The sequence below is a fragment of the Caretta caretta genome, chromosome 10 (genome assembly GCF_965140235.1).
Source record: "Caretta caretta isolate rCarCar2 chromosome 10, rCarCar1.hap1, whole genome shotgun sequence".
Taxonomy (NCBI): Eukaryota; Metazoa; Chordata; order Testudines; family Cheloniidae; genus Caretta; species Caretta caretta.
Genome location: NC_134215.1, coordinates 62,987,247 through 63,005,456, shown reverse-complemented (window position 1 = coordinate 63,005,456; position 18,210 = coordinate 62,987,247). Strand labels below are relative to the sequence as shown.

The 18,210-nt window shown below is 40.1% G+C and overlaps 1 protein-coding gene across 1 annotated transcript in view; it reads right to left on the bottom strand.

Moving 5' to 3' along the window:
- Positions 1 to 4,191: 4,191 nt before the first annotated feature.
- LYSMD2 (LysM domain containing 2) overlaps positions 4,192 to 18,210 on the bottom strand; it is a 30,887-nt gene continuing 16,868 nt past the window's right edge. Inside the window, exon 3 of the mRNA XM_048867097.2 lies at positions 4,192 to 5,021. Within this exon, the coding sequence (XP_048723054.1) occupies positions 4,973 to 5,021 (49 nt within the window). The 3' untranslated portion in view covers positions 4,192 to 4,972. The remainder of the gene's footprint in view (positions 5,022 to 18,210) is intronic.

The window sequence follows — 18,210 nt, the reverse complement described above, 5'->3', positions numbered from 1 at the left end:
ACTGTATGCAACCAGATATGAGACACTTGTATTTGAGCGCCCTTTAGAATAATTGCGTTGTCGTTGCTTGCCTCATTAAAATAGCTGAGGAAAAAGGATCACGTTTATTAAGAAATCTGAGATTTGGCTAATCATCTAGGCTTAGTTACATTTTTATTTTACTATTCTGCTGTGTGAATTCTCTGAAAGGTGGCTGAGTTCCCAAAGATGAAAGCGTCATAAGTAGGCTGAGTGAGAACAGTTATAATTCTAATCTCTGAATCACTGGTGAACACTTTAATTCTCTATTAAAATGAACTGTATCTTCTTTTTTTAAAAAAAAACAAAACACCAACCACCACCTTGTATTTCATAAACTACCTTGCCAACATGTCCTCTGATATTTGGAACACACATCTAAAATAGATACAAAACTTGCCCACTTCATATCACAAACCATACGTAACATACTCTTCCTTTAGTGTATTTGATGCTGGATCTTGGCATGGATGTAACCTGTATGAAGACTGGGAAAACTGACAAGTCCTGTTAAACAAAGGAATATGCTGAGAATTCAAGCCCAGAACAGTAATGGTGGAGAACTACATGCATCTTTTGGTATCACTTGTGCTACTATACCAAAGCAAGGAGCTAGGTTCTCTATCTTAAAATATCTGATCTGTATTAGTCCACAAAGTTGCACTCCTTTAAACAAGGTGTGCTTTTTAAACCTACTTAAACCAATGTAACTTTGTATGTGGACACACTTGCACCAGTTTAATTGGTAGAATTTCTATGCTGATGAGACTTTAGGTCTGTTTTCTTTCAGTATTCTACAGTTCTGTGGACTGCAGATGACTTTTCTATAATGTCTCTTATTTTCTAACTTGACAATTCCTTTAATTCAGATCTAAATTGTGGATGGCTTATATTTACCCAGTGATTTTCTTGGTGATTTACTATGGGCCTGATCTTGCAACCCTGTCTCACATGAGCTTGTACTGTTGACATCTAATGTACCCATTTTCACATACTTCCCAAACTCTGGGAATATGGTTGCTAAGAAGGAGGAAGTGGTTTTGGGGGCAGTAATCTGAGGTTCATAAAGAAGTCGATGTTGCTGGTTCTGGCTTTAGGGCCCAAGGCTCTGTTCCATGAACAAGAACTCCTCTCTTCACTCAGTGGTGAAGAATCAAACTGACTCCTAGTGGCTTCCAACTAGTCCCTTTTTCCCTGAGAACTAGGAGAGCAGAAGGAGTTGGAAAATTAAGTCCACAAGGGTAGTCATATTGGTAGTACTAGCCTGGAATAAGGCATGCTGGGAAATAAAGGAAATAAATTAACTTTACCCTTCTCCCACACATGGAGGGAGACCACGAAGGAAGTAGCTTATACTGATGGTCTCTCCTGAAAGTTGTGCAAACCCCTTTTGTTTATGAGGGTTTGTGTAATCCTTAGAACACTTGAGATGCACCTTTTGAGAAGTCTCAGAACAAATGTCTGAGATACTGGATGTATTTTATTACCTTCTTGGGAGTGGACAAAAACAAAGACCACTGCAAGGGGAATTTTTTTTCTGGTTACTAATCTCAGACCTCCATTCTTTTGCTGGACTTGGTGTAGCAACTAAATTTCATTCAATTTAAGAGCCAACACTTTCCAAGTGACATAAATTTCAGATTGATAACTTCTGAGATTTCATCAGATTCTGTTTGTGCTCATGTTATTCCATGATGGCATATTTTGTATACAATTATTTCTCTCCTCCCCTCCTGTTAGTTTTCATTCCCACAAACTTTTCACTTGATTTCTTGAATCAAAGTCTAACTTCTATCAGTTACCCTTGGCGTAATAGGAATGTGAGTAAATTCTTTTTATGGTTGCAGAGAAAGTCATGAAAATGACTTCAGTGTACCCTAAAGGCTGAAATCAGAAGACAAATAACCACAAATTTATTATTTTTAAATTATTTTTGAACATTTTGGCTTGGCAATATTGGATTTTGTACCATCCTGTCTGTGACTTGTTTCATGACCTCCCTGTCCTTAGAACTGATTCACTGCTTATCCCGTCACATACAAATTTAGAGGACCAATATAAAAACTAGGTTGTTACTTTCAAGCACAGTAAATAACCCAAACACCAATTCTTTGTCTGTTGTGAAGATTAAATGCAACAGAGATTCTAAACAGGTAGAAAAATGACTGTAGCAAGAACATAAATAAGATTCACAGAAGTCACTGGTTTTTTTTTGTTTACAAACTGAGATTGCAGCTAATGTCAATTCATTCACAGCTGGCTGGCTCTCTCCATGCCAAAGTTTCAAGCATGCAGCCCATATTAATGGGAATCTACATCAATACACTTCTATTCATTTTTAAAGCAGGTTTTTTATAGTATTGAATTATGGATCAATGAAGAGTTTGAGATGACGACAATACAATGTTAAATAAGCCTATCTAGTGATATATTCTACAGTATTTTTAAAATAATCTGTCACAAAAGAAAAACCCTCTCAAGCCATGAAACCTAATAAAACTCTCAACAATTGCCCTCAGCTCTGAATCTAGGCTAAGAGCTTGGATCAATTTTAACACTATCCCTACAGAGTCATACATCTGGCAATTTGAAATCCTTTTACTGCGGAAAACAATGGGATCATCACCTTTCCTGGAGCACAGCAATTCTGATGCTGTTTCCACTTTTGCTGTTCATTTAAAATAACAACCTAACTTCCTTTTAACCACATGTTGAGCAGTGATAGCTTTCTAGCTCCCCTGAATCCTTGCTTCAAGCACATCCATCTCTGCAAAAAACCTTTTCTAGAAAGACGACTCGATGGGCCACAAATAGAAGTTCAGACACAATGCTGTAGAGATATACAGCCCTTTAATTCTAACACTGTCTCTCCCAATGCAAGTGGGTAGAGCATGTTAAGCATTTTTGCTTTTCAGCTTTGCAGATTGAATCCAAGCGTTTAGTCATAAGTGAAAACTTTTTTGTTTGTATCCTAGGCCTCACTTGTGCATGCAACACAATGACATGGTTAGCAGCCTCTCCCATGGAGAGGCCCAATACTAAAATAGCACAAATGTTTTTAGGAGTAAGTTTTTTGACAGAACCGAAGGATGTCTCGAATAGCGGCATGAGTACTACGTTTGCGCTCAGATTGTAGCAATGAAAGTTACACAGCCATTAAAAGATTCTAGTGTTCAATCTTTACCCATGGTATCTATTCCCTTTTCACAGGTTAGTAGATTGTGATTTCCATATTTCAGGCAGTTTAAAAGAATGTATGGTTTAAAGATAAAGTCAAGGCAGTGGTGAGATTTTTATCACCATCACTCCCCAGTCCCTCAGCAGTTTTCTTTTCTAGTACTATATACCATATCACTCTGGATACCTAGAGATTTAACTCTGCTATCTGAGAATGAAATCTTGCCTCATCCCCATCCCCGGGGGCACATCAGTTCTGCATTGGACAGCAGAGATCAAGGACCCCACAACTCCTGCTTACTGCAAATCAGTGCTATGGGGCAGCACAGAAAAGGAGCTTGAGGAAGAAATGGAGAGCCACCCACATGTAGTATGAGGGTATGTGTATCAGCCATGTCTATGCTGGTGCTCCATGTATGTGTATGGTATTTGGTGTATGTATGTATTTGGTATGGGGAAAGGATGACTTCCCTTCCCCCTCCCCCCCCCCCCCCCCGATCTCTTGCATGTCTCTGCACAAAGTAGGTTTCCTCAGGTTCTGTACAAATGTTGAATTTGTCCCTGAGAACTAGATGTAGCTATTTCAGTTTCTAGCTTTTAGTGCAGATTTCCTAATGGTTGGCCCTCTTGATGGGTTAGTGAGAATATCAGCTACTTAGTGCTCATTAAGAAAGTGACCAGTTTGCCCCCTGAAATCGACTAAAATGGAAGCAATATATATGAAAAGGTTTAGGCCTCCCCTATTGTATTTCCAGTTCTCTAAAGGTTGCAAAAGTCCTCCAAGAAAAATGAGAAGCTAGAACCTGCCAATTTTGATATTTCAGTGTAAAATTAAAGAAAGCTGGGGCAAAGAATCTTTGCAATTTCAGGAAGATGGATTATTACTCATATTGAAGCAATAAAGAGCAAACACTTTTTGCTCTGAAATTCCCATTTAAAAATTGATGGGAAAGTCCTAACTATATTGGATTAGTGAAAACTAGACAGACTACATAATGAAGAATAGTAATTTATTATGGGGTTTTTGTTTAATAAAATTACACTGAAAATATATTTGCACACAAGAATACACTTATGAACATTTCAAATGTCACTATAACACAAAGAAAAATACCTCTTACTATAACTTTTTCCCAAAACAAATAGCTTATTTTCCCCCTAAAGGCTTTCTTTACCCAATCAAAACGAGGACTAAAATTAATCCTTTACAGGAACACATAGATGTTATTTATATATGCACACTTACACAAAATTTAGGGATAAGTTCTGCAGCCTTGCTGCAGGCAAAACTTCTGTGGCAAATTTGCCTGCATTGGGACTGCAGAATCAAGATGTAATTATCATAAAATTTCAGTCCTTTTATATAGTTAAGTTTGCCAGTGATAAGCATAACTTTCTCCATAAATATTTAATCAAATAATCTCACACTTTACCTTAACAAGTATTTACAAAATGTATACTAAAGATCAATCCATTCTGCATAAAGGTGACCTCAAGGATATATTGGTGCTACCATGCTACAATTTACACACAAGAAATATGAAGGCAATTGCTAGTTTTGGAAGGCTTACACCTCTTGTTGATATAATTTAAGGAAATTAACCTGCAGAAGAGGTCAAATAATTTCAGTGCAATTAGTCAGTGAAATTACCCATTCATGACTTGTAAAAAGTACACCGCGGTAATCAGTCTGAAAGGCTTGCTTTTGAATCAATTATATAGTTCTTTAAGAAATGTATCTTCATTCCATGTTTGCAGGTCATCATGTGTCCGTCATCTACTGGTGATAGGAAGAAGTTGCATAGGGACTTTCCTCATCCTCCTCTCTGTAGGGGGGGGAAATTAACATCACAGTCAGTTTAGGAAGATGTATAATTGACATAAGTCTCTTTATCAGGAAACTGCTGTCATAAAGCAGACACCCACATCTATCCATGATAAAACACAATGATCTGACCACTTTCTACAGCTGTAGTTACATCACTATGTATATTGTATAGTAACATTATAGATACTAAGTAACAGCTTCAACAAGAATATGAAATTGAAAGTAGGTTAAAAAGCAGCAGCAGCAGCACAATACTCATCATCATCAGAACCTGTGGTAGGAAACAGGAATAGTGAGCTAAACTTTACATTCACTACATCCCCAGTTCTGCAGGAAGCAACGTGAGGGACATGTGAGTGCAGAACCTGTCCCATTTTTAGTGATGTTGCTCTCCCCTGCCTTCCTAGATCACTGGTGTGAATGACAAGAATATTCTTGGAAAGAGGTTGTTGTGCATTATCATTGTAGGAGCTTCTAGGCACTACTGTAATACAACTGGAATCCTAGTGCTAGGTGCTGTGAAAACATGAAGTAAAGACAATCCCTGCCCCCCAAAGAACTTACAGTGATACCCTCTAAGGCTACCCAAAGTTGGGAGCAGGAAGAAGCAAACCTGTAACCCAGAATGATTAGCTGAGTAAAAACCTCCATTCTACTCTGGCCAGCTGCTGAGTTGGCCATCTTCCTTTACATTATTTGCAGACCAGGGGAGAGGGATGAGGCTGAAAGGTTACATTCAAAAATCAAAACCCAGTCTGAAGAGTAAATTTTAGACAAATTTCAATGATTTGCACAAACCCTTACATCTAGAATAATTTGATTATGAGGGGAAGGATAGATAGCTCATTAAAATATTGACCCATTTGATTTTGGTGGTAAACATAGCAGACATTGTTAGCTTTCAAATTAAAAATGCAACACCAGCTAAACAGGGTATGAGTAAGAGATCCTGGGGAAGAAAATTTCTTACTATTTTTTCTGTGCTCCTTAAAAGGAACAAACTATAGGACATCATTTGTATCATAATTGTATAATTTGTGGATGACATGGAACTGACTGTATTTCAACTGGCAACACTTTCACTAAGGAACCACGTACTTTTAGACCTCACAAAAAACGAAGGAAATTGGGAAAGAGGAGTGTCAAAGCAAACAGCCTGAGAGGCCAAGAAATCGGTATGGCTGTCATTTGGACTCATTTGGTAAGCTGCAGGTATAAAAAGCATTCATATATAAATTCAGCCAACAATGAGGCAAAGAAAGTCAAGACTTGGGTTCCACAGCCTGTAATACATAAAAATGCACTGCTATCAAATAGATTCTGAGGAAATCCAACTACATAATGTGGTATTTGTTAATATTAATTAGGGGCTCACTTTAACAAGTACTCTTGTCCAGCTTCAGCTCAGCAGAGGAGGAGGAGGCCTGGCACATAAAATCATAGGACTGGAAGGGACTTTGAGAGGTCTTCTATTCCAGTCCCCTGGACTCAAGGCAGGATTAAATATTCTGTCTAGAAAACCATCCCTGGCATGTGACTGTCTAACCTGTTCTTAAAAACCTCCAATGAGAGATTCCACAACCTCCCTAGGCAATTTATTCCAGGGCTTAACTACCCTGACAGGAAGTTTTTCCTTATGTCCAACCTAAACCCCTCTTGCTGCAATTTAAGCAGTGTTTATAACAAAATATGCTTTAAGTACAAAGCCAAGAACTCCCCACATACATACACAATATGCACCTACTGTGCAAAATGTTTAATTAACAAACATGTTAAGCATACTTGGCTATGTCTGTTAAATTCCAATCTGAAATTATCTTCCCTTCTTCCAATAGCAGATAGAAGGAATGTACCAAAAGCATGCCTGCATCATATGATGGAAATCTATGTAAAAAAGACTTTAAAACATGCACCCATGTGTTCGCTACTTAAGGAAACATGGTCTGGCCATTGCTTTTTAAAATGCTTGTTCACAGTTTTTTAACTTCTGTTATTTAAACATTTAAGTGTCTAGAAAAACTTCTAATTTTTCAGTCCTCCTATAGTTTGGAAACACTTAATATACTTACCGTGCTGTAACTATTAATATTTATAAAACACCAGCAGAGAATGGAGCAAGTGCTTTAGCCAAATGCAACCGATGCTTTAGCCAAACAAGTTATTGGGTGGTTCACTACAGGGCTAAATTTAATGGCCTGTGATATACAGCAAAGATCACACTCAATGATCTAAAGGTCTAAGCTCTACAAAAAGTTATAGCTAGCTTTTGCTGCAGATAGTGTTGTTGTTTTTTTTTTTTTCACCCGTTTATACCCTGCTTAACACAATGGGGTCCTGGCCCATGACTAGGACTCCTAGGTGCTACTGCAATACAAAAATAAAAAGACAGCATCCCAGCCCCAAGCTGTTAGTTCAAACAAATGCAGCCGAAGTGTTCATGTCATAAGATCTGATCATCTTATTGGAATGGAACGGTTTGGTTAAGCAATTTTGCTATTGTGCAGCCTGTGGATTATCACTGAGTATGCATTATTCAGAGCTCTGAGTAGCAGCAGAGGCACTCAAGCTGCATCTCTGCTGACTTGCATAGCAGTGCATTGATTACCCTTGGCTCCTATTTAGACAGTTAACTTTGCAATCAGAAGAGCTACAAACTGTTTTTAAATCAAAGGCTGAGTTTTACCGAAGTTGATGGCACATGTCCCCAGGAAAGATTCCAACTTGCCCTAGGCAAATGAATTTTTTTCAATCCCAACATTACAAAACTCTTATTAAACATACATAATTGAATTTATGGTTTTTTTTCATCAATCAAAAGAATACTGCAGGTATGTTTGTCAAGTATGGATAAAAGAGGACCAGGGAGAATGTGGTACAGGGAATATCTGATTTGGCGTAACAACCTATGCATGGTAATCACTGAGGCAAAATTCAAATAACTGTACACATCTGTCTTAGAAATATTTTTATTGGGTCTTTTGAGAAATACAGAGCTAGAAGAACTCTGCCTAGAAAAGTAGGGGGATTACTGAAAAACAATTTAAGGTCCCCTTTCCTGCCTCTTCCCACAAAGCAGTGAGCTGGAAAGAGAGTAGGAGAGTAAAACATCTGATAAATGTTTATTAAATGCAGTCTCAGTATAAAACTTTCATTTACAAAAGTTGCCCTGAGAGATGCTGTTATTTCAAGTTCCATCCAAGTTCTATCCTGGAGACACCTATTCTTGGCCACTGTGCAATGGGACCTCATTGTTCACGGTAGCGTTAACTCCGGTGTCTGGTACCCCATATGAGCAGCCACACTTGTGCTACTGTGTCCTCACTGGTGCTTCACTCACCCATGTGTGCCACTAGGACTTCTGGGGGCATATCCCATGGTTCTTCATGCTGCAGTGAGCTGACCCACTCCAATTCTTTCCCAGTGGATTGTTCAGAAACTGGTTCCTTCTGGGCACATGGGGGGAAGCACTGGGCTATCCACAGTGGAGTAGTTTAGCTTGCATTCCTTAGGACAAAGTGGCAGTTTAGCTGCCCAAGTGAAAGCTTTGCTTTTGGCTTCAGCCGATAGCACAGGATGGACCAGCTGACCCACACTGAAAGCACCCTATTTTACATGATTCAGGAGAAGGGTTAGGGCCAACACCTGAGTAGCAGCCTGAGTTAATTGCAGTGAAGACAGACAAGTTTTTGCAGGATAGAGACCATAGTCTGTAAGGTAGTCCAGACTGTTCCTTCTATCCCTGCACAAGGAAGGGAACATGGCTGCCTCCACAGCACCATTTTCTGGACAATGTGGAAAGCTCTGGCCTCTAGAGGATTCCCTGGAAACCACAATGATCCCTGAGGTATCTGCTAGCTTGAAGGTGAGCCCTACAGCCTCCACCCTCGAGGAGACTATTTTCACACCACCATTTAAACAGAGTGGGGGCATCCTTACAAAATGTTCTCTCACTGAGCTCGTTCCTTTGGGTTTTACTCTGGGAGGGATGATCTAGTGCTATGTGACTAAAATATTTCTCTAAATAAAGTTTTTGTTGACATATTACATTTCACTTTCCTTCATCATACACTTAAATAAAAAATCTGTGGGTTTCCCCTGCCCTGAGACTTTGCACTTTGCTTGGATTTTAAAAAAACCCAAAAAAACCCCCCTATTTGCTCTGGTAACTGCTTGGACAGAATAGATATTTATGATATAGCCTTCTACTTCCATTTGTAGCAGCTGGCTCAAAAGCTTTTATCATTCATCTTTTATGCAGATAGGATTTAGACACAATAAATGCAGAATCTGATTCTAAACCACTCTTACTTTTGGCTGTGTCCTTCATCTCCTTGAAGGGCGTTGCCAATTATGTAAATAGGATCATTACTTCAGTAAATATTTACTCACATAATCCTTAAAGTAATTTCCAGTAGGCCTACAACTTCATGTGGAAGAGATAATGTTGTTTATAGGTATGCAATACATCTTATCTCAAATCATTCTGTAGCTTAATATTTAATGAAAAGTAAATAATACTGTATTTTAGGTTTAGACAGCATTGTGCAGGGTAGTGACAGCAGTCAGCTTTTGAAAAACTTCATGGTGAAGCCTTTGCTACTTGTGTTACAATTACCTTTTTCCATAACCATCTCTCTGTTTACAATTACACGCATGATCTAGTGGTTTTCCCACATTTTGAATGTGTTTAGTAATACCAGGAATTTCAAGGACTCCCTGGAATGGCTCCCTGGAATGGCATGTTCTTAACTATAGTAATATGGACTTCTCAATCTTTTTTTTTTTTTGCTGTTTATTTTCATTACATTCCAACCAGCACAATAACATTCACAGTTCTGAGAGCACAGAAGAATCTGGCTCTGTTACTCAGTTCAATGGGGCTACTCGGAGAAAGTTTAATACTCAACAGAAGAAAGGGTGGCAGAATTGGGCCCGTACTGAACACTGATCAATGTCCATGAGCAGCACATCCAGGTGCAACACACAGTATCAAACTCAAAATAACAAGCAAATAACATGACAATGTCCATATATGCAGTGCAAAAAATTAATGATACTTCCACCTTCTCTTCTATTAATATAACGCATCTTGTTCTTGTGAAGAGGGATCTTTGGTATGAAAGAACAATAAATTTACATTCATACACGTCATGATTCTAAAATTGATCTGCAATCAAAATGGATGACTGTACAGAGAACTAGTACTAGAGAAATGACTGCTGAAGTCTCGATACATACCGCTAGAAACAGTCACACTTTGTTCCTGAAAATTACATCCTCCCTGGAGAGGACACTTGGGAGTATGTCTACACAACCCGTGGCAGCGAGCCTCTCAGCCCAGGATTCCAGACATCAATTTGAGGGGCTCAAACTAACGTTTTACAAATAGCAGTGTAGACAGCACATTTAAGTTGGAGCTTGGTCTTTGAAGCCCCAAAACTCCAGCCTCAGCCACAACTTCAACATGCAGTCTACACAGCTATTTTTAGAGCACTTGCATGAGCCTGAGGCTATGTCTACACTCTAGCCTATGTCAGCATAACTTATGCTGCTCAGGGGGTTGAATAAACTACCCCCACAGTGACATAAGTTACACCACCTTAAGCGCTTGTGTGCACAGTGCTATGATGGTGGAGAGCTTCTCCCGCCGACACAGCTTCTGCCACTCAGAGTGGGTTTTATTATGCCAACAAGAGACAGCTCTCCCGTCGGCATAAAGCGTCTTCACCAGATTCGCTGCAGTGGCACAGCTGTATCAGTACAGCTACGACGCTGCAGCACTGTACGTATAGACATGGCCTGAGTGTGTCAACCCAGGGTGGGAAGCTTGCTGCCGCAGGCTGCGTAGACCTACCACTAGTACCAATAGAAATGGGGAAGGAGGGACCTAGTGAGGGGCTCTGTTCCTGAGAAATCCTACTTAAATATCTCATATCTGGTGCATTCTAAAGGCAAGATATTTGCTTTCTGGACTTTTTTGTTTTTATGAACATCTGGGATCAGTCAGCAGTATCCACCGTGAAGTGAACTCTATCTAAAGAAGGGAAATCACCCTACCTTCCCTTCAGTTTAGTCACAGGGGACCCGTTGAACACATCCCTTTATGGCACCTGTCACCCTTGTTAAAAGTTTACTTGCTTCATTTCTCACAAAAGCATTGGGAGGCGGTAAACGTTAAGTCGGTTCTGCAGATGAGTAAGCTACAGGACCTATGTAATTTGCTCAAGGTCACACATTGGTAAAGCAGAGAATATAGTTCCCAGGAATTCTGTCTCCTCTCCTCTAACTGCTAGATAGAGCTGCTGGTTTTCTAGACTGATAAAATACGTTCCTCTACATGCCATGTCAGTATAAAGAAACCAGACTGCTATAGTAAACAGTCCTACTCTGATAATTACTTGTCATTCAGGCAACAGTCCCCATGAATGGCAACCTGAGGACTATTTCAGAGTAACAGCCGTGTTAATCCGTATTTGCAAAAAGAAAAGGAGTACTTGTGGCACCTTAGAGACTAACCATTTGAGCATATGAAGTGAGCTGTAGCTCACGAAAGCTTATGCTCAAATAAATTGGTTAGTCTCTAAGGTGCCACAAGTACTCCTTTTCTTTTTGCGAACCTGAGGACTAGACTGCCTATCCTTTACGCAGGGGAGTAGGCAGAAAAAAAGCATTTTCACCTCTACCCTGAGACTGCATATTTGTTTTTTTTTTTTTTAGATGCTCTTGTCTTGTAACTTGTGGCACTTGGTACTTGAGGCAACCCAGTCTTAGTACCTCTCAGTCTAGTGCGGCGTTTCTTGCTCCATCATAGTTTGTATCAGTGGCATCTCTTTGAATGGTTTTCTTATGTCATCTGTTGTCCTCCTTCCACCCAGACTTTAGCTCCACCTCTCCTGCTTTCCCCACTGGGCAGCAGAATGGTGCAATACATAAAGGAAGGTTGCACATTACTATTTTTCCTACAGTGCAACAAAGGAGTTTCTGAATACCGCCCAGGGCTTTCCCTAGGAAAATCTGCCTATACACCTCCCTTTACCCTAGGCTGTGTGCAGATAACATGACCTAGCCCGAAATCAGCAATAAAAGAGAGACTGTCAGTTTTCAATGGAAGCAAAAGCCAGATACCAGGCTTTTTAGCCTAACTAAACTATTTAACCAGAAACGAATAATTTGCACTGGTCAATATTACTGGACTGCCAGTCAGTATCACAGTGGGACAATGTAGGAGAATAAATAAGATGGAATTAAGCTAAAATGGAAAAAAAAATCAGAGTTTGAAGATGTTTCAATCTCATATGACTCAAAGACAAAAGAAAAACTCCCAAAGTGAGATGACCCATCATTATGAAACAGGAATTAGACTGTTTCTCAGTTGGAAGTAGTTACCACAGATTTCTTTCAAACTTTTTGTAGTGTTTGTACAGGAGATACATCTCACTAATACAGCAGCAAGATAGCTGAGCGAGCAATTTATTCAGCCCACAACTATTAATTGTAACATGATGTAGGTATTCCTAAAGAATAATTTGAGAGCATATACTGCATTTTTCTACTCCTAGCACAAATACTCAAATGGAACAGCATCCAGATCCACTACATTAATCTCTTAGCCACTGAAGCCTTCTAAGGCTGTGTCTACACTGCCACTTTCAGTGCTAAAACTTTAGTTGTTCAGGGGTGTGAAAAAACACCCCCCTGAGCGACAAAAGTTTTAGCGATAAAGCGTGACTACACTGCCTATGTCACATCACAGCGCTGCCACGTGGGCAGTTTAGACATATTCCAAGACAGGGGTGGGCAAACTTTTTGACCCAAGGGCCACATATACATATGGAAATTGTATGACAGGCCATGAATGCTCACGAAATTGGGGGTGGGGGTGCGGGAAGGGGTGAAGGCTCCAGCTGGGGGTACGGGCTCTGGGTTGGGTCTGGGGATGAGGGGTTGGGGGTGCAGGAGGTGCTCCAGGCTGGGACCAAGGGGTCTGGAGGACAGGAGGGGGATCAGAGCTGGGGCGCGGGAGGGGGTCAGGGGTGCAGGCTCTGTGCGGCGCTTATCTCAAGCAGCTCCCAGAAGCTATGGCATGTCCCCCCTCTGGCTCCTACACAGAGGAACGGCCAGGCAGCTCTGCATGCTGTCCCGTCAGCAGGCGCTGCTCCTGCAGCTCCCATTGGTTGTGGTTCCCAGCCAATGGGAGCTGCAGGGGCCGCGCTTGGGGCGGTGGCAGTGTATGGAGCCCCCTGGCTACCCCTACATGTAGGAGCCAGAGGGGGGACATGCCACTGCTTCCAGGAGCCGTGCTGAGCAGGGAAAGCCCCCGACTCTGCTCCCCAGGGAGAGCTCGAGGGCCAGATTAAAACGTCTGGAGGGCTGGATGCAGCCCTCGGGCTGTAGTTTGCCCACCCCTGCCCTAAGATAACCAGTGAAGTCCTTACAGCAACTGGCTTAAAGCGGCACTGTGAAGTCCGAATGTGCATAGCTGCTCTGTACCCAGGTAAATACAGTACAATACAAGGAGGATGCTTTCTGAATAAATGATGCCCTTCCATAATGCTTTGGACTCTGCCATGTAATTAGGTTCTCTTGTGCACCATCTGTTTTCAAGTAGGGAGGAAATACACAAATCTAAGATACATTAGTAAACAAATTTTAATGCTGATTACTGTTTGTTCAGGTTCTGTAATAAATAAGCTTCAGTTACAACTACTTCTAAGAAGTATAAATATCTGCTGGTATCACTTTATTTTGAGAATGTATTGTAGGCTATGCTGAAAATTCTAATTTAAAATGAGATCATCTGGTATAACCTACAATCCAGGGGTCTGACCCAAAGCCCAGTAAAATCAAAAGAAAAATGCCCACTGCCTTTAATGGGGTGTGGATCAGGCCCTAAATCCTACTTATATTATTTCTGCAAGTAGACCTGGTGACTTCAGTAATTTGCCTGCCTGATTCCTGCAAGTAGGATTTGGCTATAAAAGTTAATCCCCTCTTTTCACTAGTAAAATACTTCACTTATTTTTCAAAAGTTGAGCACTGGCTGCTTGGTCACATTTTTGCTGCACTAGAAAGTCCTGATACTGCTTTTGTTGATGGTAGATGGAAAAACAAATGAAAATGTCACTAACAAGTTGTACTGGATGTTTGTTGTCCAAAAACCCCTACACAGTAAAAATTGCTCAGGGGAGACTTGGTAACAGCAGCAGCAAAAAAGAATTAAAAAGCCACACCCTGCAAGAAAAGACCACTCACTGCAGAAAACTATAGCTGTTCTGAGGCACTGTGACAAGTCTATACACACCCATGTGACCCTGAAGGTCAAAAGACTCCATCTGACAGAGCTGGCGTTTTTTGACCTTCAGGGCTCTCTTCCCTTGGATTGGAATTATACAGGCACTTATAGACACTTTATGCATATGTTAAATTTACTTCTTAGGATAAGATGCATCCCTCTTTGGATTTGATATGCTCATGAATCCTTCTATGTCGCCAAATTTGTACTCGAACAACTTTTATCCAAAAACCCAACCATATTAAAACCATTTAAAATGGCTGCCACTGTGTAACGATGGCCATTTTAAGAATAGTTCAGTTTATCCATCTGATCACATCCCCCTGTCTAGGCAGCTTCTCACCATCCTTTCCCCAACTCCTGGATACATCCTCCACCCACTGTTTTTCACATGCTAGCATAATGCTCCAAAGTTTGAGTTGCAAAAATTCCAGGAGAAACAAGACTGTGGGAGGGGAAGGAAATTTTATTATGGAAATAAAAATTATGAAAACCTTTCTAAGTTGGGGGGGGCGGGTGTGTCTGTAAACCCCTCCTTTAAAAAATGAAAAAATGATTGTCTCATTAACAGTTGGTCAGTTTCTGTTATAGAAATACACAGACAGTTCTGGGGTACCTCCATATCTAGCAAAATATTCAGAACTTGAAACCACTTACCCTTTCTATAACTGTCCTTAAAAAAAGCCACATACACACATAAGCTGTGTTAGGACATGAAGGAAGTGTATTTCCCCATTGCACAGAGCAGTTTTCAGAGGGGAAAAAATGGTTCCAGCGTGTTCTGTTTGTCTTTTTTAGGGGTGAGGTTTGACAAGTGGTAGCTTGACCTAATACAGAGGACTGGACAGGCAAGGAGCTGTCAGTCCTGGTAATGCAGAAGGGTTTATATCATGGTTCCATAACAAAGAAGGCTTTTCTTTTTTTTCCCTTTTTTTTCCCCATCTGACGTGGAACCAAGTTATGGTACTTTCAAAACAGAATGCAGACAGCTACAGTAGAACTCTCAGACATTTGAAGCTATCTTTAGTCAAGAGACCAATCATTTGCTATGGCTTTTTAAACAGAGTAAATTGCAGTACAGAAAATATTGCCAACAACTTCAAACTGTATATTACTAACTCAATGATTGACAGATAAAAGGTTAGTGTAAATATTAAAATGTCTGAAGAAAATCAGTCCACCTACTGTTTTTGCTTGATGAAAATGAGTCACAAAAACATATGTAAGGAATATTACAGAAAGGCATAACAAAAGAGCAATGATGTAAATATACTGCAACACAACTACCCAGCACTAGCTCAGAGTGCCAAACACTCCAAAGATAATTATATAACATTAGAAATGTTGAAAAAAAAACAATTATCTGAGATACAAAACATCTCTTCAAAAATTACAATGCTAAAATGGCAACAACAGCTTTATGACAAGCGCCTAAACATTTAATCATGTCCTAAAAACATTATTCCTGTGTGATATAGATCACAAATTCCAATGCAACTGCAACTGTATTTATTTGAATGCGCAATTGCGTATTCTGATAAAGACATATACTGCGCAATCATTTAAATAAACAGCTGCAGGAATTTCAACACAGAGTTCCAGCAACATGGACATGTCTAGAAAGTGCTCAACCTTGGTACATTGTTAGAAAAATAGTAGAAAAACATGGCTTTCTTTATAATCTGCATTTAAGATCTGCATGCACTCCTTGTGACCAAAAACGTACTTGAGTGACCCATTCATTTTTTTTAAGCAGCTGAACTGTTTTTTCATGTGAAAAATGCCCCTCCCCTCCCCCCCCCCTCCCGTTGGATAACTCAAACAGTTAAAGCACTTCGACAAAAATTTACCTTTGGGCCAAGAACACAAACATGAGCGATTTCAGACCCAAAGGTAAATTTTTCAAAAAGTTAAACACCTGAAAATAAGAAATCGGAATGAAAAAGGCTCTTAAACCTTTTGCTGTCATGATGTGGCTCCATAACATTGAAGACAAGAACCTGCAACCCTTATTCACATGATAGTCCTACTGACATCAATGGGAGCTGTAGATGCTCTGCACTCTTCAGGATTAAAGATGAAGGCAAAGCATCTATTATGTAGAATAACCAAGGAATACTATCAACAAAGGGTAGTTATATACTGTAGTTAGCATCAAGGTATGATAGGGAACCATAAGTCAGTTAATTAACAGCAGAATGAGAACTATGCCACAATCAGTTTTCAAATCCGCAGCCAAAAATGGGCTAGGGGTAGCACTGTATGTTGATTCAGAACTGGGACAAATCCAAATGAAGACTGATATCTAATAGATTCTTGCAATTTGGAACACTGTAGGCCAACTGCCAAAACTCAAGCAACCAAGATAGCAATACACAAAATGTCATATCGAACAGCAGACAAATGTCATCATAATAAAGTAAACCCAATATAACATTCAGGCAGAGCAAGGTATGAAATGCAACCCACCTAAAACTTTTTCCAAGGGAAGATTTTAGTTTAAATTTCTAAGTATTCCACAGTCCAAAAACTGAGTACTATTTAAAACCACGAATACCCCTTCCAGAAGGGGAAGTCTCTTCTGAAAATAGAAGAGCTCTCTAGTGGGAAGGGTTTGCAGCCATGTGAAGAGGGGAGGCAAGCACAGAATATAGGGTAGAAATTGCATAGCTTTTTCCCAGTTGTGCCCCTACAACTGACCGTCTCAACTGCACAGTGTTCACATAGACTGGCTCCACTGGACAGGGAAGGAGACAGCATTGACAATGTTAGCTCCATTCCATGAGACTATGGCTTGTTTCTTGAATTCATTTGCTCTCTTTATTATCATGCAGTGAAGAGAAGCTTACAGCTCCTAAAATTGGTGTTTTGGGGGGAAAGACACAAGTAGGTCTTCTCCATCCTGAACTTATATTTTAGTTAGCTTCTATGATATAAGTGAGATGAGGAAAACCTGATGCATTCTGAAGTATAAAATGGAAGCTGATACAAGGAGTCCTGGCACAATGCCTACAACAAACAGATTGGGTGTTAGTCAGGAGTCAGTGAAATGTAAGGCTGAATGCTGGTTGAGGCCTCCAGTTTTCAATTTTAAATGATCTTTTTACTGGAAAACTCTATTGAAAGTTGGCTGGTTCAGGATTTAGGGTTTATTTACACCATGACAGTGACACTTTGTGTGAAAGATTTATTTATGTGCTCCCAAATAGACCAATAGCCCAATGCTGCAGAACTTTCTTAGGCAAAAATAAAGTCAAGGGGAAGCTTTGACTAAGGCCTGTGTGGTATTTTCACAAACTATAAAAATGTTGACATATAGTAACCCCTCATGAAATTAGCCCCTAAAATGAGAATGGGGGGTGAGCAAAGGAAAGGCAGCTGAACAGCAAGGTGGAGTTTAAACACTTTATGATGCACTTTACTAGTTTTTTAAAAAAAAAAAAAGTAAATGTAGCAAATGTAAATGCAACAGGGCTTCTCTCTCAGCCAAAGTAGTTATAGAGAACAGCTTACTTCAGTCAAGTCTGGAGGAAGAGAGAGCACCTGCTCTCTTCTCTAGAGAGCTTTCCTTGCTGATTCTCACTCCCAGACTTAGTCTCTAGCCTCCCACAGCAAATCCCTCTTATACCACAAATGGGAATATTAACTGTCAACAGTTGGCCCAGAACACTGAAAATCCTTGAACTCAGGAATAACAACTGTGGTTCTACCTTTACCTGGAAGAAAGGGATTAATCCCCTCCATGCTAAACTCTGAAAGGTATCTGTCCATTCCCCACCATGCTGAATGTACCAAAATATGACAATACTAGAACTTCTATTTTTAAGTTACTTTGGCTTGTGAATGCTATTTATGTTCAGTTGGATGAAGAGAGATTTTTGAAGTCTGTGAACTG